Source organism: Aphis gossypii, chromosome 1 (genome assembly GCF_020184175.1).
Source record: "Aphis gossypii isolate Hap1 chromosome 1, ASM2018417v2, whole genome shotgun sequence".
Taxonomy (NCBI): domain Eukaryota; kingdom Metazoa; phylum Arthropoda; class Insecta; order Hemiptera; family Aphididae; genus Aphis; species Aphis gossypii.
Window position 1 is genome coordinate 39,433,595 of NC_065530.1, and position 27,872 is coordinate 39,461,466.

Consider the following 27,872-nt stretch of genomic DNA (forward strand, 5'->3'; position numbering starts at 1 on the left):
TAATAATAATAATAATAATTAATTTGTTAATAATATATTTTTTGAAAAACTGTTACTCGTCTTATATTTATAATACTATATTAATTTAAAAGTAATTTATCTTTATATTTAATATTAACACGATAATTCAATAAAATATAGTAGTTAATAGGTATAATCATAAGTCAATCAACTCAAACTATACATCCAAATACATCTGAAACATGCAACTTATTTAACACTTAAAAATTAAAAAAAAATCCCCGTATGTCCTAAGATAATGAATGACGTAACTCCTGAATACTCCCGTAAACTGAATAATATAACGATGTTTTAACTTTAAAGTTCTAACACCCGATTAGTAAAATTTGAAAAAAAAATGATGCCATAACAATTTGTTTAAACCAATAATAGTTCCAAATTAATTTAAGTATGTTTTTAAATAGCTATTTGCTGCTAATAACAAGGAAGAAATAACAGTATCATTTAAGAGTACTAAAGTCTTCAAAAGCCAAGAATAAATCAAAACGTATCCCTTGAATGTCATTAATTAATTAAAAAAAAAGCCTTCTCAATTTTTTATTATTGCTAATTGTTTTATATTACTGTAAAACTAACAGTCCAATTTAAATTATCAATTTGATAACACTAGAGAAGGTAGCTATAATAAAAGTATGACTAATAACCTTATGACTTATGAGGTTTTTACAAAAATTACAAACAAGTATTATACCGCGCTAAGGCCACTAGATATACATTTTATTAATAGTATTTTTAAATAAAATAAATGTGTAGGTATTGAAAAGTTTTCCTAGTGTAAGTTTTTATTTTAATGTATTATTTTACAATGTCTTGACCAGTTGACCAAAAAATTAGTCTTTGATAAATTTATTATGTTTAAATCGTAAATATTTGACTACCCATATTCAACAAAATATGTTATCTAAATAATAAATTACGTTCATTTTTCAAATAATATATTATATTATATTGTCAAACATATTAAATTGTTCAACGGATATATGAGTGAACAAAAAGCAATTATTTTAAAATGTTTAATGTATTACCTACATTTTATTAAAACCATAATAAATTATAATATTTTACTAATGGAATCGGAAGAAATTAAACACTGTTGAAAAAGCTCTTACTCAACCCTGCCTTTAAGTTAATTAAACGCCTGAATTTGTCGAACACTAAAAAGTTCACCTGAATATAAAACTAATAGATAAAATAAAACTATTTGGGCGCATTTCTATCATCAAAAATTACTGTTCACCGGCAACTTGTTATCATGATACAATGATGTAAAATACAAATAATAATTAAATAAACATACTATCAATGTTATGGTCAATTACTATAAATCGATAATTTATTAAAAAGGTATGATTACCGGCTTGAAAAATGTATACGTCTGATTAACTATAAATATTTAATAATATTTAATAAAAAATAATTAGGTAGATAATATTAGTTATTACATCTATCAAAATTTAAAAAAAATAATAATTCGTTAATTATTAACTAATTAACTACAAATAGATTTTACTTATAGCTGTATACAGTCGAACTGTATTAACTAAATTTGGCTGACTTGAAGTTTAGGGCAAGGTCGTAACTGGAAATTAATTTCGGGAGGGGTTTTAAGCTAAAAAAATTGTTTTATAATTTTTTTATAATATTGTATAGGTAATTTAATACCCCCTCCCTAGGTCCCTTGGTTTAAGGGACCGGTAAAAATTTTCAAGTTATCCAAGAATTTCAAAATACTTGTATTTATTATAATATTATAGATGTATATAATTTTAAAAATATATAACCAAAAAAATCGAAACTTCGAGATTTTTTTGTATTGCTTAAGAAGAAAATTCTAAGGGCCGGGAAAAAACTTCGAGGTATCGATGATTTCGAGTTAACCACATTGGATTGTATTATTTATTAATGACAATATTTTTTTGCAATTTCGCATAATATTTACGAAATGTATATTGTATAAGTGATTTTTTCAATTAATCATTAAGTATAAATATTCGAAACCGAATAAAATAATTAATTTAAGATATAAAATTATAGAATATATCTTTCAAAATCGTATCATATGAATACATGTAGAATAATATTATTATATTATAGGTCGTACCTGAATATGTTCTTTGACTTTTTTTGGTTCACTGCCGCGATCTTGAACCTTCACTTCAGCCTCTTGAAGCCATCTCTGCACATCGTCTATATACTTCACATACTCAGTTCGAATAGTTTTGGCCCGTTTAAGGCCTCTACTGTTTGAATCCATCAGACTCGTCAATTCTTCGGAGACGAGCTCCAGCGGATTGAACTGAAAACGCAATGTTGGTTAACGACTATTTTACTACTGACGAAACAATGAAATTATAAATGAAATTAAAAAAAAAACCACAATTAGTGATCTGTAATGTAATATTATGAATAGTTTTATTTGTTAATTTATGAACATTTCTTCGGTTTTTAATTAATTTGTTGATAATAACTGTTTAGGTGTACAAATTACGATTAAATTTTTTAAATGATTGCTATAATTTGAAGTATGTGTATTTTTTTTTTTTAACATGATATAGCATAGCGAACGAGTGAAAACGATAAAACAATATTATATTATAATAACGTTGTGGTATTTGCGTACAACAGTTCAACGAGTCAAGTGGCACAGAATACGCGCTTGCTGCAGGATAAACAAATCGCAACAACTATAATACGAGAACGGACGAACGTTTAACCGCACTGACGACGGAATACGGTTTTTAGTTGCGCATGGATGCTGTACAAACAGGTTTTATGCACATGAAGAATAATATTAGTCATCACAACAACACTGTAAAGGACGTTTTATTTATAAGTCTTCGGTAATATACAAACACATTTGAGACGGTCCGCATATCAAACGAACCAAACCTAAAAGATAATTTTCGAATGTTTGACCTCCGATTGTGTAATTTTATTGACGGGCCAATCAAAATTATACAAGAAACCGTCTGTATTAAACTGTTCACCCACACTCCAGACATTATTATTTTTACTTTTTATCATCTATTATTGTAGTACTTTTTTAATTTTATTCGAACAACACATTTGGAGATAAGTCTCTATATCCTACTACTTATAAAAAGACGTATACTGTTAACGATTGATTAACAATTTTTTTAGGAAGTACAACTAATAAAAAAAAATCTCTTAGTGTAGATTGATTTTTTTTTTTATTGTCAACAATCAAAATGTCGTTTGCGTTTAGGTAAGTTATAGTTTTAGTATCGAGCAAAAGTACTATTTTTTTCTCGTAGTCAATAGATACTCGTTACTCACTATTTATAATTAAAATAGAATTATAAGAAAACGATTGAACATAATAATTAATATTAGGTAGGTACCTATTACCATAACATATTATATATCTGCATACCTAGGCAGGCCAGTCATATATTATTAGTTTTCACAATAATGAAAAAAATTATATTATTAATGTATGAAGAATGAAGATTAAAAGGTGGGTAGGAAGGTAGAAACCTACTGGTTCTATCTTGCTATCTATGGCATAATATAATTTATTAGCTTGCAGAATGCTATCTACATAAATTATAATAGGTTGGTACTTAGAATTTTTAAGACATACAGTGGGATAGTTATTTAGTTTTATTATAGCATTTATATTTAAAATATAATAACGTGAAATATGTTTCTGAAAAATATATATAATATATTATTATTATAATATACAAAAAATATTTGTATAGTTATATTTTAATGATACACAGAAGCAGTGCGTTCCCAAAACATGTTATTTGTTTTCCGAAGAATAGCGATCAAATATTCGAAACCATCAGCGACTATCAAAGGCCATAAATGATTTAATATATTATTTATTTATTTAACAAGAATTATTGTTTGTCTTTTTAATAAGATTAATAATGGATGATTTCATAATATTTTTGAAAACAAAATATAATTTGTACGTTTTTCATGTCATAATAAAATCACATAACCTACATTATCTATATATTAATTTTTACATAGTAAAATTATTTAATTGAGTTTAAATTTAAATCAATTACATACGAGTATATTATATTTTACGTATAATTAAAATTCATAAATTATATTGTCTGATACTCTGATCTGCTCTGCACCTTATGTTTCGTAATAATATGCAATAAAAACTATGAAGTACATGTCGAAGGGACGGAATAACGACCAATTATAATAATATTATCATACGGGATTCCAATGGTAATAACCACTTGTACCTACTGAAATATATTATTTAATAATTTTCGCGCGCCGACTTGTTTTGTTGTCCAATCATTACAATCATTTAATAATAATAATAGATTCTGAATTAAATAATGAACGATATATATTCTTTAAATTGTTATTTTTATTTTTATCGTAAGAAAAACGTTTATACATCGAAAAAAAGTTTTCTGAAAAAATGTACTATTAAAGTAAGTATACTATAGTTTAAAACAAAACCTTATTTTATGGAGAGCCAAATTTGAAATACGTTTTAACATCGGGAGCCAAAATTTAAAAATATATTTTGGTAAGAAATTAATAAATTCAAAATATATTATCTAAAAAAAACACACATTAACTTGGCGGTCTCAAGTCAACTTATAGGTTGGAGACCCCTGGTTCATAAACTTTAAAAATATCAATTAAAAAAATTAAAAAGAAAACACTGATGATAATGAAATTTATATTATCATTATTATGAAATACAAGTTACAATAATAAAAATAAATATTTATACTAAGTCTTTAACACCTTTAAAAGCAATAATAATGAGTACTTTAATCCATGATTGCTTTAATAAAATTACATAATATACTTCAATAATACTAACTTATTTTTTTTTATTTTAGTTACTAGCCTTTTTTATTTCAGTTCTGAGAATATAAATTACAATATTTTTAATAGTACTAATTATTTATAATTAATATAAATAAAACTATAAATATAATGTTTTAGTTAAGAAAATATATGATACCTATATACGTAATATTTAAATAATTTTACCTTTGTTCACACAATATTTTATAATACAATGCATAATGCATATTGTAATAATCGGTCTATGTTATTAATTTTTAAGTAAATAAAATACTATATTATTTATTTTGTATTGATTAAAAATAATTTGGCACGCGACTTTTATAAAGATTCTATTTATACTAGATAAAATATTGTTAAGAAGCAAGAAAATACATCAAAAGAATTGCTGCAAATACTCGTTCGATTGACGAAATATACTTGAAGGTCATGTGAGAGAAGGCCTGGATACATGGTCACATAAGAGTATTAGATAATAAATTATAAAAAGAAGCTCGTTTTTACACGAAAGACTAGTAATATTAAATAAATAGCAATAAAAATTACAGTTTACTCACCGTTGTTTCGAACGATTTGATTACATGATTTTTGTCGTTGTTAAAAAGATTTTATTCGAAAAATTATCTAGTATACATTATTTACGCGTATAATACGAACGTTGTTGTCGTGATACGGAGCGGTAAACAATATTTAAAAATTTTAAATATGAAAATTATTGTTAAAATCGGTTGGGTCAAAAATAAATATAGTCAAAATAATAACGTTCGTCAAACAGTGGGTTATTTAGGGTTACAGAATGAAAAAAAAAATAATAATAGTTCAGTGTTCAGACGCCCAGACAGAAAACGTAATTGTACAGGTAGGCGTGGTAATTTGTCTTTTTACTACATGTTGTAGAATAGTGTAGCTATCGCGTACTGTTCCTTATATTCATCACAGAATAGAAAGGCCTTGGGAATGAATCGTTCTTAAACACAGCGATGAACAATCGAGAAAAAAATTCCGACTTAATTAATTTGGACTAAAAAAAAAATACCCGGAGCGCGCAGCACAAGTAGCCAACTTCTATAAATTCCGATGACAAACACCTGATTACTGATACAATATATGCGCGCGACCAAATTTGAAAACAATTTGCTAACAATATATCAATAGTGGGACGTGATCAAATGTACAAGATTAGCCGACGTTGTACATAAATATATGTAAAAAAACTTCATACCTATACGCCCGGCATGGCAGTAAAACATAATAACAATATTTGTTGATAATTTAAACCACACTTTACACCGTCGTTTTATTTTATCTTACAGATTTAAAAAGTTAATTATATTATCAGCAGGTTATAGTTTAGGGACACAAGAAATAATTTACATTTAAAAAACCTACTTAGTATATACAAACAATAATATATTTAATTACACTAAAAGCGTAATTGTTTATAATACATGCATTATTTTTACGTATATAATACACATGCATAATAACAATAAATACTTCAAATAGTTGAATAATATATTCATATATACCTAGTATGATTAATATAATATCGTATGTCGTTGGCAATTATTACTAACGGTATTTCAGTAAATTTTCAAAAAAAAACCATTTATAAAATTATAATTCGAATTCAGCAATTATTTGTATTTATTGTGATTTTTTATTATTAAACGTTTGAACTAAAAAATAAAATTATTATATTTACAATAAGTAATAACCAATTAGGTACAACATTTATAATACGATTTTCGTTTGTTCGTGTAAAGTCGTGGCAGTCGTCTCACTTAGGAACTAGATTCTGATATTAAATAGTAGATACTACACAGAAATTAATTTATCTTAAGTAAATTATCATAATATTAGAAAAACAAAGTTGAGTAGATTTTAAAAAAGTCAAAACAATATTTAGCGTTGATGTTAATTTTCTTAACGCCATCAAAAAATTTGAAAATTATTACCTCTCCATAATCTTATGCCATCAAATTATCGAAATAATACGTCATCTCGATAAATAAATGTAAATTCAGAATTATTCTTATTGAAAATGGTAAATGCATGAAAAACATTACAACATAATACACATGTATGCTAATATACATTGCACCACATCCTATAGGTATTTATATTGAATATTATGTATTAACTATACGGTTATTTAAACTGAACTATAGCCATATTATAAATAACAATTAAAAATAAAACCATAATCGTTAAATTCTATTCTATGATTTAAATCAAAACAACCAACGGTGTTTCTCAGCTACTGATATAATTGTTATTTGTAAATGGTAGGTCTACATAATTATTATCTAAGTTGGTAAATTAAAAGTAATTATATGTTAAATTACCATAAGTGACCAAATCTTTGATTTCAATATAAAATTAAATTACTAACTTGTGACTTAAAACATTTTAAACATAATATTTACTGCCAAAGTATACAATGATTAATGATTATTAATTATTATATAATCAAATCACGATAATTCGAGTAAAAAAGAAAACAGGAAAAACATGGGAAAATTTTTCTAAATAATAATTGGCATTTTTTTAGTTATGTAATTATATAATATTATGTTTATATTTTTTAATAAAAAGTAAAAGTAAAAATAAATTAAATAACGTTGGCCTAATGGGCAATTGCATATTATTATTTTTTATTATTTTTATTTGTATATAACTGTATGATTGTATTAACATATCATTTATAATTGATACTGATAACTTATTATTTTCTATGTCGTTATAAAATAATATAATTTAGCGTTTGTTTATAGACATATAAATCCCTTATGAATTAATAATTAGAAAATAGATAAGCCACCAGAAAAATTAAAACATTAAACTTGGCAACGCTCCAAAATTTTCCTAAAATATATAATATATTTACATTATATAGGTTTTTAGACAAGGGACAACACAATCATTCAAACTATGATCTTTTCTGTGTTCTTCAGACTCAAAAGTAATTTTATTGTTTATACGAGTGCAATAATAACTATTGACTATAATAAAAAATAATTTATTTTATTACGAACATCATTAACATAATAAGGAAATGATCAACAAATAAATTTACAAAATCCATGTTATCGTAATATGTATGTTAATTAATTTATTTATTTTAGATAAACTTAAAGAATTTAAATCGTCATTAAAAACTATCATAAATTAATACAAATTTTCGATAATAGGTACTTACAATAATAATAATAATTTGTTCGTTGATAAATTATTTTTAATATTACTAAACTAACTAATCACTTGAATGTCTAAGTTAGATTAAGTAAACCTCTTCTCAATTAGTATCTGAACTTAGACATTTGAAAATTATTAGACAATAAATTATAATATATTTTATATAAAATATTAAAATATGTAGAATTGTAGATAAATTTATATTAAAAATGACTAAAGTCTAATGAGTATGAGTTTATAATAATTGTAATTATCAAATGTATTTGGAAATATTATTGTTTAAAATGCCATCATACTTCTTACTAAAATAAAGTTTTAACTCTAAAGTCTTAACTCTAAGCAACATAATAATTAAATACGAGTATTTGTCTGTATAATATACCTAATTGTATAAGATATTAAAGTAAATAACCAATTTATTTTATTTTGTATATTAATTGAAAAGAAATTTATCACATTGCTGAGAAAAATTTTAAGCGTTCGATAATTTAGTTATTTTATAAATGTATGATACACTATTTACAATACATTTATACATATTATATTATAGCTACCATTTCCCTCCAACTAGTCAAAAATTAAAAAAATACATGTTGCGTGCTTATTAAATTATTTAGGATATTACCACTAATACCCATTTTCACCAAAATAATATTGACCATTCCCACTACAGCTCTTTTCCACCAAAAACAAAAAAAGTATGATTCCTGTTTCCACCAAAAAAAGTTTGGAATTAATGATTTTAATTTTTAAGCAATATTAATAGGAAGTGGTAGTAAGTGATTTAACTTACAGTAGCAATGACATTTTTAAATAATCTAGATTTAAAAATTATCGAAGGAGCAATTATAAAAAAAAAATTAAAGAAATTAGTAGATACACTTTTATAAAAATTGTTTCTTTTAATTATGCAATTTTTTAAAAACTCTAATTTAATTCCATGTACATCTTATTTGACTTAAGTACCAATTATTATTAACCAATTATTACCTGCTTGTGTTAAAATTTATATTTTTAGGAAATTTTGAAATACATTATATTTAAATATAATGGATGTATGATTTTATTACATTTGTACATGGTTCCCAAATAATAATTGACGAAAATGGGAATCGTACCTATTTTGTTTTCCATGGCGGAAAAGAGCCATGACCATTATTTTAACATTTACTCGAATCTTTGAAATTACTACGTCCAATTTTCGTCCTGAGAACCTTTTTTTTATACCTATTCCGTCCCAGTTAAAAGGGGTATAATGAAAATAATAAATAATATGTACATAAAATATTGTTATTATAAAATATATACAAAAAACATCGGTGTTCATAATATTAGTATATCTTTATAATTTAATTGTAATTAATCGTAATTGTATAATATATAATAATACAAAATTTAGTCAATATTAAATAGTTTAAGAGGTACTGAAATCATATAAACTTTATTTTTAAATAATATATTATTATTAAATTCGATTGTCGACGTTATTAAGTTTATTAAATTGTACGTTTTATATAGTTATACTCTATAATATAATATTAAAAGATATACAAAAGAGACGGTACCGGAATAATAAAGTGTTTGACACAGGACGGAATTAGTATATCCATTAAAAAAAACCCAGGGACGGAACTAATATATCTTTAAATTCAATTTTTTAAATGGGACGGAACTCGAAAGCGGCTTTTAAAATTATTATTATTATTATTATTATTTTATTCTCATTTAATTTTATGCTTTCTTGAGTAAACAATGCAAATAGTAATAATACTTTAAAGGAAACCATATACTTAGGTACATGTATTTCATAAGGATATATACTAATTTGAAAACTCGTTTCTTACAATCATTCCATGAGATCATATTATTACATGGTGTATAGTTCCACTTTTGTCAAATAGTGAATGTAGATACGCATTTAAAAAGCATCTAGGTATGTATTAAAATATTTCTACATTAAATGAACATTAAGTTAGCTTTTAATTTCTTTAAATATAGTATTTAGTATTTTAAAAAGAATGTAAAATTTTTTTATTTTATTTTATTAATTACACTCAATTTAAGACAAATGTAAAAACTACAATTTTAAATAGCTTAACCTAATTATTAATTGTTTACTAATATAAAAAAATATTTATATGATTTTCTAGATATATAAAAATATCTATTGTTTTAAAATATATATTATTATGAGTGACTGGGTGAACAAAATAACAAATTGATATCAAAGTTATAAAAAATATAAATACCTATCACTTACTTTTTAGGTTCATATAATAATCACAAAATATTTTAGGTAAACTTTGAAAAAATAATACCAATCAATATAACGAATAATAATAATTAACATACCTTGCTTAACAAATCGTTTGGCACTAATTTTTGTAATGAAATATAGTTGTTTTGTGTGCATTCGATAAATTTTTTTAAATCATTGGCAGCTTCTTTTACTTTTTCGGATAAATCCTAAAACAAATTAATGAATATTAAGTATTTTTGATTTATAAATGACAAATTTATATAAAAATTAACTATTTATGTATGATATAAACAAAAAAAGATATTTCTAATAAATAACAATATAGATCAAGGTAATAAATAACATTGTTTGGTTGGTAAAAATATTGTAATGAGTTATTAAATATAAAAATTGTACATGCTCATTAAAATAATTTGACTAACTTAATTTAAAACAATATGGTTTTCATGTATTAAAATTTGAAGGAGCAATTTTATAGAATCTCTGCCAAGTAAAAAATTTTAAATGTTTTGTATAAATTTTATTATTTACATACTTGTCTATTCACTTAGTGTAATTTCTGTTGCAATAATCGATAAATTACTAATATGTTTTATGTCATAATAAAATTAATGAAAAAGCAGAATTTTTATAATGTTGCAATAATTCTATTGCATTTTTGTAAACTTACATCAAATTCCTTCTGAGTTTGTTCAATGTCTTGAGCAAATACGTAAAAATATTCCACTTCAGGTTTGAGATTATTCAGGGACAACTCTAATTTGTCAAGTTGGGCTTCGACCTGGGTGAAATCATTCAAATTCACTTCAAATTGACCGAGTTGGTGGTTCAATTGGTTCGCGAGCCTGAAACATAAATGTTTAAAACGCACTGGAATATACTGGATCGAAATCGCAAACTTTTGCCACTACACTAGAAGACACATACTAAAAAATGCCAACAGTTTATTATTGTAAATCTGGTTACATATATTCCAGTGCTATATTTATACATATAAATTTTGGACAGGACCCAATTATTTAAGACTAAATTGTAACGATGCGAATGTTTTATTTTAGTCGAGTGTTTTGAGTAGCATTTCGCACTAAAAAAAATTGACGATATGATGAAGCCTGCATGGGTATATTACAAGTTACAACGCTGATTTGTTAAACAAATATAAATTAAAATATATTTACTGTTTTCCCACGCAATGTAGAATTGTAGAATTGTCCAAGCATACCAATTTTACGACCAATTTTATCATAATGTATAGGTAGTAGGTGCTATTTTTTTTTAAATTATATATATTTTTCAGAGGTTTTTTAAATTAATAAAAGTGATACATTTTTAAAAATCCAAATTTATAAAATATATATTTGAGAAACATTACGGATACAATTGTTCTTCATATTATTTTCTTAATGTATAAAACTATGATATGTAAATTTTAACCATAATTTAAACCAATATAAACGTAATTAAATACAGAGGGTAATTTTTACTAAGCTTAATGTATGGCATGATTATTACTGATTAACATATTGAATCCTCTTTTAATACCACTACTGTAAACTGTTAAAATACAAGCAAAGTAGTATAGAGTATAATGTTTCTGAATTCTTTGTTTAACAAATTAATATACCCCACCACAGGTATAATATGTACAATAATATAAATAGGTACCTACTAAGTATCAATTTATATTTTACAAGCACGTGGATTTTAATCATTTTGTTATTTTTCCCTATTGCAAAATCTTTTTTAATTTTTATTCTCGAAATCGTACTTTTTAAATTTTAACAAAACAAAAATAATTTGCATTACATACTATTTGAATATAATTATACTAGGTTTTATTCATAATTCATACCATCTCCAGTAAATTACGTATTACTATTTTGATATGAAATTATAAAAGCTGCAACACTTTGTGTCTTTGAAAAGTATGACACAATCAATTATGTAGTCTCATATATTAATAATTGTCCGGCAGCATGCCAATGTGTTAAAAAAAAAATTTTAAGCACGATACGTCGTACTGCGGGATGAGTCATATATAATATTATATGATATAGGCTAACATATACCTATTATACAAAATTGTAATATTGAATTTACGTATATTATGCTAAAATAAAAAAAAAATTGTTTATTCATTAAAATTAATTTAATAAAAGTAACCAAAGTAATACGTTATAACTAAAAATTGTTTACTTCTAAGTTAAAATGTATTTTTATTGGTAGTTGGTATTCATTTTTCATATTATGGAGTGTATTAATACATTTTTATATTTAATTTTATATTCTTATAAATTTACGTAGAATATCAATAAATTGATAGATATAACTTATTTAATATTATTATATAAACTAATGAAGTATTGAACCATTTGAACCATCCATATCACATATTTATAAAACATTTTTAATATTTTTTATTGAATTTTGTTGTATTACATAATTTGAATAGGTATTAATGTATTATATTTGTATAATGAATACTATATAGCTTATGGGTGACAAATCCATGGCACACGTGCCAAAAGTAGCACGCAAAAACTTAAAATATTTATTTTATATATAAATTGTCTTTATTTAATAAATAAAATCACAATGTTTTGTTGACGTCTTTCAAAAATTATTAGATTAAGTAGTAGGTTTGTTAAAAACATAGATATCATACTGAACGCAATATTATAGTTAATACTTAATAGTATAAATTCTATACCTATTTATAACTACAGATAAAATTAAATAATCGTTATTGATCGATAAATATCCTCATAATTAGTCATAATAATGTACCTAGGTAATCACTAACTACTACAAATACGTTTGTCAATTTTATATAATTAAAATTAAAGTTAAATAAATAAATAAAATATTAATACATTAATCATACAATAAAATTACGATAATGTTTTATTAGAATATTGAATATAATTTATAGTTAATATTTTTCATAGTTATTAATGGCACGCTCAAACAGGGCTGTAACTGAAAAAAATTCCGGGGGGGGGTCGACATTTTTTTTAAATATGTAAATACTGAACACTTAAGGCCATTTTACGTTTAAGCCCGTGAGGCTTAGGGCCTAGGGTGGCAAATTTTGTAAGAAATGGAAAAAAATCATATAAATATTTATTACATTTTTTTCTTGGGGTAGGGTCAGCATATTAAAAGGGCCTAGGGCGGTACCTGTTCTAAATCTGGCACTGTGAGCACTTGTCATTTTTACATTAAAAATATAAAAATTAATTATTATCGTTATTGAAAACATAAGTCGTCATTAAAATATTCAATTTAAATAATAAAAAAATATTTTTACTTTGAAAAATTTCGGGGGATAGGGGGCGGACCCTTTGACCCTCCCATTAGTCACAGCCTTGCACTCAAAAGAAAAAAATATAATTTTTGGCACGTAGAATCAAAATAATTTGCCACCCCTACCTATCTGTTAAAATAAAACAAATGTTAGGTTAGCCTACAATAATCCTTTATCTACCGACTATCTAAACATTGTCTAGCTCTGACAACGTAATGTAACAAGTTACTTTTATATTTTATATTTTTATCTTACCTGGATATAAACTAAATAGTAACTATTATAGGTAGATATTATCACTATTTTATTGTGATGTTGACGTATTATTTCGTTAAAATATAATATAGAACAGTTGAACAGTACCTATTATTCAATTTAAAAAGATCTAACCTATAACAACTAGGTCAATATTGTGGTTCAAATAAGTAAAATTAACCTATAATCCATAAATAAATAGTTAATTTAAAAATAAATTTAAGGTGTGCGATGAAAAAACACATGTTCAGATTTTTTTTTAATAAAAAAAAAACCTAACGTGTACTTGACAGTTCTGATTATTATGAAATGTATTTGATATTAAAACTAACAAATAATAAAATTTAGTGAAAAACGACTGATTACCCATTTTCGAAGTTATAATAAGGTAATTAAATAATCGACCGTTTGCGAACATTAATGTTTATTGATGTAAAAATGTATATTCTCTCGTTGAATTTTATTCTTAATTTTAAATGAATATATCTATTATTCAATACTCTCTAAATGGATTATGGAATCAAATGTATAGCACCAATAAGATAAAAATGAGTAACGGAATTTTCTTTCTCCTTAAATCCTTATTTAATGCATACTTAAAACAGCGAATATTGGCTTAAATAAATATTTACAAAATACAAACTGTATATAATGTACGTTCAATAACTGAAAATGTTTTATGAGTCAAGAATTAAGATTATGTCAATTTTCAATATATACCTAATGCAAAGGTTACAATATTTAATACGATTACGACGATTACGTCTTTATACTTAATAAGTAAACATTTTATTGTCAACATAACTTGTAAGTTGTCCAATAACCTAAGATACATTCATATTTTAAATGCACTAATTTCAGTACATGACATTCGAACAGTAACTGTTTTAAATTATTTAAATTTCTAAATTATTTTCCAACGTGGAAATTTTAAATTAAATAAAAATATATTTTTATAATATATAATTAATATGTTATTACTTAAAAATATCTATTATGATATTTAGCGCCAAATAGATTTTTTTATTTTGCATGACATTTAATATTAATAGATAAAATACCTAATACGATTTATACGAGTAATATAATATGTATAAACGTTGAAAATTATAATTAAATGTACTATTTTTAAATTAGCAAAGAAAAATATTTTTTTTAATAACACAAATATAAAACAATATAACTTACGACTCGTGTTTATTACAATGCGATTCAATGTCATCCTTCAAAGTAGAAGATGCAGGATGGGATTCGGAAATTAAAAAGTTAAGAACACTCTCACCGATCGGCATAATATTTCTGAGTTGATTGCCACAAACATCCAAGTTTTCTTTTAATTTCTAACAAAAAAAGCCATCAATCTTAATAAGTAATTAAAAAAATGCACATCGCTTAAACTTACGCGGAGTGTAACTAATGACTCAAATAATTGATCTTTTGATCTAATCACTTGATCAACGCTCATTAAAGTATCTTTAATACGAGTAAAATCAGTTTCGATTTTTCTATTCTCATCTTCGAAATTTTTCCATTTTTCACCCACTCCGGTCACTAACATAATTCGAGATGACATTTCTTTTTCTAATTCTGACCATTGTTTTGTAAGCAAATCGGTTTCAGATTGGATTTCATCGTTGGCATCAAATTGTTTTGATTTATTCAGTAATAAATCCAGTTCGGCTTGTTGGCGCTAAAAATGCAAAACATTACTGATATTAATTATAATTTATAATGATTAAAAAACAATTTAATAATACCTATACGTTACTTACAAATAAGTCGTTTTGAACTAATGTAATTTTTTCAACATTGAAGTATAAACCAGCTAAGTTTTGAATAGGGTCTTCGTTGTATTTACAGCGGTCTAAAATCGATGATACTTTGTCGACAATACTTTTATACTCTTTGAAAAGACTAAATTTGTCTTCCATATTTTTCTGAATGACTTTAGCTGAATTCATTACATCTTCGAGGTCTTTATTAAATTCTCGTTGTTCTGCCGTCAGTACATCGTTTTGCTGAGACGTTAAGGATGGTCTGATTTTATCTATTGAATTTTTGATTTTCTTTGTGACTAAATCATGAATAGTCTTATCACCGAAAAATGCCTGAAAAAAATAAATATTCAATAAACAGATCAATCCAACACGCCTTGCATCTAGTACTACACATACTTGTAAATGTTCCAAATTTGAAATCATACTCGTGTAATCAGGTTTGTTTTCTTCAACAGATTTTAATTTTTGTTTAGCTTCGTTGATCCACAGTGTAAATTCGTGCTTTAACTGTTCGTAGTCTATACGATAGTCTTTATTTATATTTAAATATGTTTGTCTGTCTTGCAATTCTTTTGGTATAGTATTTAAAAATGAGTTAGCTTCACTTAAACATTCGAGCATTGTGCTGTCTTCAATAGTTTCGTTTTGAGCTGTTGAATGTATCGTTTTCAATCGAGACAAATGCTCATCAACTCGTACTTTTAATTCCTAAAAACAAAAATAAAACATTACACTTCAAATGTACCTAAATAAGTATTTATTATTAAATGTATGAAGAATATTTTGCTTTTAAGTTAACTGATAGAATTCATATCTTATTTAAGTATGGTTAGGTATTGAGTTTATACATGTAATATAACATACCTAATAAGTACCTATTTAATACTATTTTAAATTAACAAAGTAGGTACTATTATGATATACATGTGTATAAAAGATTTGTAAATGAAATGTAAATACATTTTATTATAAAATATTTTAAATTGGTATTATATACTACTGTTATATTATTAAACTGAAATCTTAAACATTCTCTTTTACTAATTTAAAAACTAATTTCATATTAATCATAAAATATTATACAACGGTTTTAATGGAGTTTTCTAATTATTAAACAACACATCATGATGATAAACTTTTATTAACAGTATTCTATTAGCCATTAGGTACTTTTGAGCTACCTATTATTATGGTTTTATACTTTTATCTAGTTTCTTAATGTGTATTTAAAGTTTGTTCATATTATTTAAAATAACATTACCTCATGTGCTTTTAAATCGGTTTCAACACTATTAATATTAATTTCAAGTAATGGTCTAGATTTAATGAGAGCCTCATTTTCACGAATCCAATCTAAGACTTGTTCTAAATCAGAAGCAAGTTTAATGTGTTCTGCTGCAGTAGCTTCAAGCTTCTGTCTTTCTTTTTCCACAGCTTTTCTCAAAGTAAGCAATTGTTGTTTTAATGATTGCAACTGCTGAGTTATGTTGTTATGATCGAACGCAGAACCTACTTCAGCAATTCTTTCACCTTTATCTGTTGCCAATAAGAGAGTTGCTTCACACTCTTGAATCTTAACCGTAACCTTGAATATATTAAATTATAATAAATTATAATAATTAATGTAAAACATATTGTAAGTATACAAGAAAAATATAAAAACCTCATCAAACTGCTTGATTTTATTTTGAATAGTGTTTCCAGATTTTCCAATTTCATTGACTACACTAGAATATTTAGTAAGAAACATGACAATATCTGCAATTAATGTCATAAACTGCTCATGAAGGTGTAACAACTGTCTAAGTTTTGATAGTTGTTTTTCAATTGTATTGATTAGATCTTCTTGCTGCTTAACAATTTCAATAAGTGATTCATTATCATTATCACTTAATTTATCGTTCCAATGTTTTAGTTCTTTTAACAATACCTGCAAACAAGAAATTTCATAAACAACTGTATAAATATTCTAAATTTATATGGTTGACTTACTTCATAAGAATTTATCATGTCTTTGACATCATCCATAGTACTTCCTACCGGACGATCAAGCTCTTGCAAGTTTGACTCAACTTTTAAAATAATTTTCTTACTTTCTTCTACAGTTTTTGAAATACTTTTCATTTTTTCTAGATACTGTCCAATCATTTCAATTCTATCTTTTATCATGGCTTTTGTTCTTTTTTGACTGTTTTCTAATGATAAAATCTGATCACTAATTTTTAATGTATCTGGTTCACATAGTACCATTTGTTCACTAATTATTTTAAGTTGTTCAATAGTTTGGTCAATTTCAGAACTGCGTTTATTAAGATCATCATACTGTAATATGAATTATGAATATATATTAACAATAAGTTATTTAAAATTTTTATTCAATTAATATATAACACGTAAAAAAAAAATATTAATTACACCTACTTATGATTTTTAAAATAAAAATAAAAATTTACCTTTTGCAGTTGATCTTCCACAATGTTTAAACTTGATAGACGAACATCAGCAGACATAATCACTTCTACTTCACTAAACCATTGTTGACATATATTAACATTATTTTCAACATTTTTCCTATTTTCCAAAATAGATTTTGATTTTTCTTCGATAATATTACTCATATTATCAATTTGTTTAGTCTTATTTAGAACATCTAAAAAAACAACACACATTTATTAAACTTAAATTAATATAATAAATACATTGTTTGTGCCTAATACTTATACAACCAAAATGATTTACCATTTAAGATTGATTGTATTACTGAAATATTGTTTTTATCACAAAAATTAGATAAAACTTGACTATTTTTTTCCAAATCCGATAATTTCCCATCTTTAAAACATTGAATGTCCGTTTTAAAATTCTATTAACATTTATTTAAATTAAATAAGTTTATCAATCATTATGCGTGTATTATATTGAAAAATATATCTTACCAAAATTTTTTCAACATTTTTTTCAGCTACAATTAATTCTAAAGGTTCAAGTTTATATTTATCTGGTGAGAGATCCTTTTCACTTCGATCTAACCATACATTACATTGAGTAAGTGAATTTTCAAACTTTAGACTGGCTTCATGCATATTTTTCATTTTTTGTAGAATTTCATTTATTTCTAGGAAAAAAAATGATATTTTAATTATTGTAAAAGTATGGTTAAGTTATTTTTTAAATACAAAGAACTTATTTGGTTTACTTGTTTTAAAATTATCCAACTTGTTGATAGTAGGTTTATATAATTTTTCCTCGAGGTTATTGTACTCTATAGGCTCAGATTCAAGTTCTATAGCATTGAGTTTAACTGTAAGTGAATCAGTTAAAAATACTTGTTTTGTCTCTGCTTCTTTATTAATATTTTTCAAATCAATTAACTTCTTTTCAACATTGTTACTATCATAACTAATTATATTATTTTCATCCAACAGTTGTGATTTTTCATCTATCCAACTATTAATTTCTTCTATTTGTGATGTAGCATAAAGTAAATTTTTTTTTGAATTTTCTATGATTTCATATTTTCTTTCCATTCTTGTCCAAAAGTCTCTATAACGCCTATCAGCTGATTTCATCTATAATAAAATAAAATTATATGCATATTTTAAAAGCTGTTATGGTTATAAATATGAATATAATATAAATAAAATAGTTTACATGATCAAAGTCATAATTTACTTGTTGTAAAAATTAAAAATATAGAAAGATAAAATTAACATAAATACCTGATCATCAAGTAACTGAGCATCTGATATACTGACTACTTCTCTTAAATTTTGACAGTTGGATCTTAAACTATTGATTAGTTTTTCTCCATTATTTATATAATCTTCTTTAATACTATTAAACAGTACTAATTTTTGTAGACAAGTATTTCCACTGCCTTTTTCCAAGGATTCAATACACTTAGACAAATTATCAAACCAATTTTGTAAATCTGTTTCACTATTTTTATATACTAACAATAAGTTTTGATCAGATTGTTTTTTCTGAAGTATTTGATTTATCTAAGTAAATAAAAAACAATTATTATTTAATAATAATAAAAATAATTTTTAGTTTAACATCTTCACAATAACTTACCATATCTATCAAATTGTCTAAATCAGTAACAAGTTTATCAGATGGATCATCTGAAACTAATTGAGCTATTTCCAATTTTTTATCATTAACATTTTGTAACATTTCATTTAAATTGGTTATTTCTTGAGTAGTTGCCTCTATGTTAATCCTAGTTGGTTTTTCTTTCATTTTGTTTAAAATAATAATTTCTTTTTCTATCCATTCATAAACTATTGCACGCTGGTTGTGTTTATTCTCCAAAATTGATATCATATTGACCAATTCATCAACAAAGTTTTGTACCTACAAAAAATAATTAGTATTACAATGAAATTCATAAAAAAAAAATATTATGTTATAATTCATATTATGTTATTCAATCAATATTAATATATTAATATACTGTAGTTAAAACAATATTGTAAAGAATATATAAATACTAAGGACATATTATAAACAATCTATTAACAATCAATATAAAATATAATTACATACATAATCAGTAAATGGAATTAAAATTTTAGGTATGCCTGTGTCTTCTAAGTGTTCAAGCATTGATAACAGTGTTTTAGAGAGTTCTGGTGCTGGTTTGCTTTTCTACATAGCATAAACAACATAAAAAACAACACTACTTTGTTATATGAAATCAAAAAACTACAAACATTAGTATTTTTAAACACACAACTAATTATACTGTTATATTTAAAACAAAAATTAATTATTTTGCAATGAATATTAAATCAAAACAATGTTTTTTGAATATTATAATAATTAAGTTGTATAATGTAGGTATTACAGGTTACCTGATCGAGATTTTCTTCTAAGCGTAAACGGATAGCAATTTCTTGTTCAGGAATCATAGAGTTTGTAGACTCCACAGGACTGCTAGGTCTTGATATACTTGCTACTGCAGCCTCACAAGCTTGTACAGCTAAAGCCAATCTAGTTTTCTCTCCTTGTAACTTGTCCAAAAGATCCTAAAATATTAAATAATATAAGTTAAAGAAAAAAAAATTTGACGGAATTAAAATGTTTTAGAGTTATTCCTAGTATGTTAATTTATTATAATTGATTTAGTTTAGATATTTAGTGATATAGTTTTAGGTATTATATTGTTTGTGCTTAATTTAGTCTGTCATTTCAAATATCAAAATTGTATGTAAGTACATCTTTTCAGTGGTGCCGAGGTTCATTTCAAATTATGTTGTAAAATTATAATTTTTTATATAGACACCCACCATCTAAATTTATTTGTTTTATGACCCACGTAAATATATATATATATATATATATATATATATGTATATGTATATTCTATAATATTCTATATTACACGATATACCAAGTAGGTATTATCTTTAAGTCTAACATTAAAAATAAGCCTAGGAGAACCACCACCCACCCAAAGCATGTGTTGCGGCTGCAACACTTGGATATAGGGCTCAACGCCACTGCATCTTTTGAATTTACACAAGCTACAAGGCCTATGTTAATGCTTATAACTCTGCTTCACATACAGTTTTTTTGTTTTGAGAGATTGGATAAAAGTATAGTTTATGAAAAGTTATGGATTATTTTTTCAATTTAAATTTCCTAAAAAAATAGTTGTTTTAGTTACTAAGTTGATTCCATGTTTGTGCATTTTTGTTACCTTTTACAGTGTTTTCCAAATATTGAAAATACAAGTATATGGGATTGAAATATCAAAGAAAATAGAACATACACATATTACCATAGTTAAACAAATACTAAAAAATATATGTTTATTTCAATTATATTATTAAAACATTAAGTAGGTACCTAGGGCATCTAAAACAATGTTATTAATTTATAATTTTAATTTATGTGTATATTATATGATGTTTGTTGCCTAACATCCAAAAAAAGTTTATAACAATTTAATCTTACTCGGTAAATTGCTAACTGCTCTTTAGCTTCTGTAAGAGACCAATTATCATCTATGGTTTTGTTCATAAATGGTTGGTAATCATCCAAGTTTGACCAAATACTTTCCAACATATCTTCGTATTGTTTAAATTTTAATAGAGACTCTTCGAGTCTAGATTTTATTTGCTGGGCTGTGTTAAACAAGGAATTATAACTATCTTGAATATTACTCAATTGTTGTTCAACTATTGTTTGAATTGTTGGTGTGGATGTAACATAACGTTCTATTTGAGTTTTTCCTTTTGATTTTAAATCATCTAATACTTCTTGATACCTGTAGACAAATAAAATAATTAATTAAAATTTCCCTTTAGATTTTCAATTACATTTGATTACTGAATAATTTCATTGAGTAAGACTTGATGGTGTCTTATTTGTTCTTGTGTTTGTTGTCTGTTGGTGATATACAATGAATTATGAGCCATCAACTGAAATGATATTTGTAATAACCATTTTTCAGATTCTTGAAGTGCTTGTAAATAATTAGAATGTTGTGATATTTCACTTTCTAAGCTATCTATACGTTTCAATGTTTTTTCCTTGAGAATATTTTTTCTTGTTTTTAACTGTTTAATATCAGAATTTAGATTATTATTTTTACAGAACTTCGAAAGTTCTTCGGTTTCAGTGATAATATGATTAAAATCTGTTTCTTTTTCATCAATCTCATTTATTGAATAATTTAATCTTTCAAGAAGCGTTTTCATTTCTCCAACATCTGCTCTAAAATCATGCTTTTTAGTGGTTTTAGATTCCAATGAACTTAACCATTTCTCAAGGTTATCTTTTGCTTCATTATTTTCTTCCCAGCGAGCTTGGAGAGATTTCAAATGTGCAATAACAGAATTTAAATCAATATTTAAACTGTTCCAACTGTTATTTAGTTCTTCCATACCATTAACTAAAGTGTTTCTTTCTGCAGCTAATGTGTTGTTCAATGCTTTAGTGAAAACTTCCTGCATACCATTCATTAAATATTGACCTAAAATTTAAATGTGTAATTTAAGCTGAGACCTTTGGTTATATAGCATTATTTTTATTGTTTTACATAGCAAAATTAAAATTGAATACCATAATGTAATCATTAGGGCTGAGGTTTTTATTGGTGTTTCAAAACGTTGATCTGTAAGTATAAAATGTGTTTTGGCCTTTTGGGTGTTACTGATTATTTTAAAGTATTTTTTTTATTTTGAATTTTTTGACAAACAAATTTTTTCAAATTTTTAGGGCATTTTGTGACAATTTTAATATATTTTCTTGGTTTTTATAGAATTTTTCAAAAATTTTTTATAAAATGGATGAAAATTGTTGCAATTAACAAGAAACTTTCAACAAACTGTCAACAATACAAATAATAAATTATACAGCACAAAAAGTTATCACCAATAACAATTTTTTCATAGCTTGGCCTTTCCGCTGAAATAATTGTCTACATTTATTTACAATTATCTAACATTCAACTAAAGAAATAACAACATGAAATACAATAAAAAAAAATACACTACCTACTGCATTATTTTTAAATATTTTTCCAATTTTTAAGCTATAATAAATTTTAAATTCATTTTTATAGTGCATTATTCGATTTCTTTTAAGACATTTTTTCTTGAGATTTTTTAAGGAATTAAAATCCCAGCCCTAGTAATCAAAAAATTATAACTTGCTATGAATAATTCAATAGTACCTTCTGTTATTCTAGAAGAAACCAGATGTACTGTTTGTAGTTTGTCTTTCACCCAATCTAAATCACCTTCACCAATGCAATCTTGAACTGTACCATGAGCATGATTTAACCATTCTTCAACTTTTTCTTTTGCTGCTATAAATTCAGTGTGATCAGTTAAACTCTTTTCTGCCTTTGATACAAGTCTATAAAATAATAATAAATATCAGTACTACAATTTTTACAAGTTATTTGTTAATAATAAAAAAAATCCTAACCCTTGAGTAGTAGTTAATAAAGTTGTGTATGATGATTGTATTTTTAATGTGTCATCCCTAACCCAATTGCATGCACTCAATTCCATTAATGATTCACATCGATCAGTAAGTTCTTCAATAGATAAATTTTGATTGATGATTTCTTGTAGCCAAAGTTTGTATTGGTCTAAATCATCTGGAGTATATGCCTCATTAGACATTGAAGCAATGTTGACTTTATTGGTTAAATCTGTTTCCCAGTCTTTTAATGCCTTATATACTACATTAAAATCATCCCACGCCTTAGCACATTTATTTAATGCTGATTGAACTTCTTTAATGAAATGCTTTAGCTCATCCCAGTCACAGTTTAATTGATTTTTATCTTGATTTAGTTTATCACAACCTTCTGGACCAGTACTGTTTTTCAGAGTTTCAATTAGTGTCAAAACATCTTTAATCATTGCTTCACCACTTGGAGAAGAATCTTCAATATTCTTTAGCTGAGTGATCTTAGAATCATTAACTTTATAATCACCATGTGTATCAGCACAACTTTGAACTGCAATTCGAGTTTTTCTTAACCAATCATTTACGTTTATAAACGCACTTCTATAAGCTTCATGTTCTGCTACTTGATTTTCCATAGCTAATAGTTTATTAGTTATCTATAATAAAAAAAATAATTTTGATAATAAAATATGAATGATTATTCATGTTTTGATATTAACTATTACCATATTAATAAGACTATTATATCTTGATACACAAGTTATTGATTCCGGAAGTGAAGAAGACTTATTTTCAATATTGGTCGATAATCGATTAACCTGTTATTATTATTTTAAAGATAAAAAGTATTTAAATACAATAAAATTGTATATTTAAATGTATACATACCAAATCATTGTGAGTATTAAGTTCGTGAAGTAAGGACTTCAATTTTTCAAATGCAGTTTTCTTTTCACTTAAATTATTTAATGGTTGATCAAGATCATTTCCATTGATTTTAGAGCTTATATCATCCAAGCATTCATTTAATATTTTTATACATTTTTCTAATTCTTCAAGTTGTGATACTTTTAATGTTAAATTATTGTTACACACCTTTATTAATATTATAAAATTGTATTAATAATAAAACTTATACTTTTATTACACGATTAAAATAAATTTTTACTAACTTGAATTTTATTAGAAAGCTTGTCAAATTCTTGTCTTAAATTTTCTGTGTCTTCTTCGATTTTAACAGCGCCTTGAGGTTCAGTACTTAAAACAACTTTTTCTTTTAATTCCATTATGTATCGTAATCGATTTTGACCTTGTTCAAGTGTTTGTCTAATCACTTTTAAGCTTTGAAGTTTACTCTTCACTTCATTTAAGCTGTTAGGTATTTCTTCGCATTCATTTAACTACAAAATAAATAAAAATATTGAATTGATTATCTAGTAAATTTGTTAGTGAAAATACCTTATCTCGAGTTCTTTCGAGCCAATCTAGACATTCCTGGTACAGTGAATTATGTTGTTGGTGTTCTTGATAATGTAATTCTAAACGTCGCATTACTTCTTTAGCTAAAGAAAGTAATGTATTGTATTTGGTTGTCATCTGAGTGATTGAGTTTGATAAACGTGTATCAGAACACGTTTCTAATAGAACCTGAAAAAAAAAACAGTGTACAATTTTAATAGTATTAATTTGCAATAATTTTTACAATTTTTTAAAAATATATACATACACAAAAAATGTAAAAAAATGTAATAAGTTAAAAATAAATTATATGTATATATATATATATATATCTGAAATACCTGTGCTTTTCCATTTAAAATATCCAATTCCTTTTGCCAATCAAACAATGTTTGCAAATGCGTTTGGAATTCTTCTAATGCTTCTTTTTTTCCTTCTAAACTTGGCTGCAGTTTATTGTATGATTGAACAAGTTTTTCAGTATTATTCAACCATTCTGTTGCACCTTTAGAGTAGTCATCAAAGTCATTCCATTTATATATGCCATCCTAAATTTAAAAATAAATGATTAATAATATGAAAATTTAAAAATACAGTTGAAATTAAAATGTTATTGTATTGATTTGTTAAATTTTATTAATTTACTTCTAATAATGCTTTTGTTTTTTGAAGAGTGTCATTGTGTATATCAAATTCTTCTTGAAGCATTACCACTTCTTGTTCGATTATTTCTTTTTCTTCTTCATCAGCATAGGAACAAGCTTTCTCTGCTCTTTCAAGAGCAAACTCCAATTTGTTTTGTCCTGTAGGTAATTCACTCTGTAATACCTATAAAAAAACAAATAATTGTGTTACCAAAATTTAAATTTACAATTATTATTACATTATTATAATATCAGTACCTTGAACTGAACAGACTTTGCACTCAACATTTCTTTATCTCCTGTTGGTTCAGATATTTTACTAACACGTTCTTTAGCTGACCGTAACCATGTAGCAAAATCATTTCCAGCATCTATGAATTCTTGATGTAATCTAACAGTTTCTTTTTGCCTTTCATAAAGATCTTTTGCTTTGATACTTAATGTATGATATTTATTAGTTATTTCATTAGCAGGTACAGCCTGTTGCAAATCTTCAGCCTTAAGAGTCACTTTTTGAATCATAGGTTCAAAAGAAACTATGTCTTGAACAATACTATTTGTTCTACGTAATGTTGCTTTACGTTCTCCAATACTTAGAGAACCAAATCCAACTTGATTTTTTTTTGCTTTTGATACCTAACAGTAAATATATTTGTTACTATTAAGAATGCAATAAAGTTTTTAAGAAGAATAAATAACTATTCTTCATTGTTAAATTAACAATATGATTATGATATATAAGACATACAACTCAGAATAAACATCAATGAATATAATAAAAAATTAAGTATTTTTTTTTATTAATTTTTAATGGTATACTTAAGTAACTAATCAAAGAAATAAATTAAGAAAATAACTTAATTCTTATAGATTCAATCTAAAGGAATTACGATTAATATATGTATTATTATTTGATATTATATTAAAAATTAAGGAAAAATAGTTGATAGCCATAGCCGTACCATCAATCTTACTTATTTTAGCCAGTATATTATACAAATTATAAAATTATTTTTAAAAAAACAAAAATTAAGATTCTAATAATTTATCAGTTAACTATTTGAGGACCGAATTTTTAATAATGCTATTTTATTTTTTAAATATTTAATTATTATTTTTTTTTTATAAGTAAAATATTTTATTAAAAGCCTATTTAAAAAAAAGATATTTACCTTAAGTTCACAGACTTCGTCGAGTTTAGCTTCACGATCTGAAATCCATTGTTCTAGATGCGAATATGATGAATTATAATCAGCCCATTGTAGGAGGCTTGTTTCAAGGTGCACTTTTGATGTAGCTATTTTCTTCACAAGTCTATCCCAGTCTACTTGAATTTCTTTTAATTGATTATTTATTAGATCTTTCCCATCAGATCTGGTACTCCTCAGAACTTTTTCACCAGAGTTTACAGTGGAATGAATAATTAATTGACCTTCTTCTTGTGATTTTAATAATTCCTAAACATTTTAACTGTTAAATATATTTTTCATTGTGCATAACATATAATCGGTTTTTACCAAAATGTTATCAAGTCGAGATTGTAAAACTTCTTTACTAGTATTAGATGTTGTTGTTTCATTTCCACATCTAATTGCCTCTTTTGCATCATTTATCCATGTTTTGGCTTTTTCTAAATAATTTTCATACTGTAAATGGTGTTCAAGATTTGTCTCTACTTTTCTTTGAACATCCTTTGCTAAATTCACTTGTACCTAAAATATATTATTTTAAAAGTTATAAATAAATAAATAAAATTAATTTTAAAGTATTACTTCGTAACGGGAATTGAGATGTCTTAACTGATTATTGACATAAGTTTCAAGATGCGATTTTAAAAGTGGTCCCGAACTTTCATTAAATCTCTCAATATTAGATTTACCTTTTTCTAAATTATCTAACACATCCTATAAAAAAAGAAATAATAAGATAAATTTATCTTTACAAAATAGTTTTATGATAAAATTATCACTGGTTTACCTGTATTTGTTTTACTTGATCAGTTTTTTCTAATACCGTTGCTAATGGTGTATTTTTAATAGCCTTCATAGATATATCAATTTGTTGTAACCAATCTGATAGTTTTTCATACTCATCTTTATATTCTCTCCAATGTGTATGAATAGCATGGAGATTATCTTTTTGAGTTAATATATCTAGGTGGAACGAATAAAATTAAATATAAATATAAATAAATA

The 27,872-nt window shown here is 24.9% G+C and overlaps 1 protein-coding gene across 1 annotated transcript in view; it reads right to left on the minus strand.

Moving 5' to 3' along the window:
* The window catches only part of LOC114124808 (muscle-specific protein 300 kDa), a 73,400-nt gene that overhangs the window by 39,740 nt on the left and 5,788 nt on the right, over positions 1-27,872 (minus strand). The window contains 33 exon segments of the mRNA XM_050202560.1: positions 2,123-2,317; positions 10,393-10,506; positions 10,971-11,145; positions 15,051-15,202; positions 15,265-15,552; positions 15,635-15,970; positions 16,037-16,348; positions 16,902-17,225; positions 17,304-17,570; positions 17,633-17,962; positions 18,094-18,290; positions 18,380-18,503; positions 18,577-18,755; positions 18,837-19,209; positions 19,360-19,641; positions 19,718-19,999; positions 20,192-20,293; positions 20,500-20,673; positions 21,605-21,917; positions 21,980-22,625; positions 23,328-23,512; positions 23,585-24,231; positions 24,301-24,393; positions 24,464-24,670; positions 24,748-24,975; positions 25,034-25,222; positions 25,375-25,581; positions 25,679-25,861; positions 25,936-26,313; positions 26,850-27,134; positions 27,195-27,389; positions 27,450-27,581; positions 27,655-27,830. Of these exon segments, the coding sequence (XP_050058517.1) occupies positions 2,123-2,317; positions 10,393-10,506; positions 10,971-11,145; positions 15,051-15,202; positions 15,265-15,552; positions 15,635-15,970; positions 16,037-16,348; positions 16,902-17,225; positions 17,304-17,570; positions 17,633-17,962; positions 18,094-18,290; positions 18,380-18,503; positions 18,577-18,755; positions 18,837-19,209; positions 19,360-19,641; positions 19,718-19,999; positions 20,192-20,293; positions 20,500-20,673; positions 21,605-21,917; positions 21,980-22,625; positions 23,328-23,512; positions 23,585-24,231; positions 24,301-24,393; positions 24,464-24,670; positions 24,748-24,975; positions 25,034-25,222; positions 25,375-25,581; positions 25,679-25,861; positions 25,936-26,313; positions 26,850-27,134; positions 27,195-27,389; positions 27,450-27,581; positions 27,655-27,830 (8,270 nt within the window).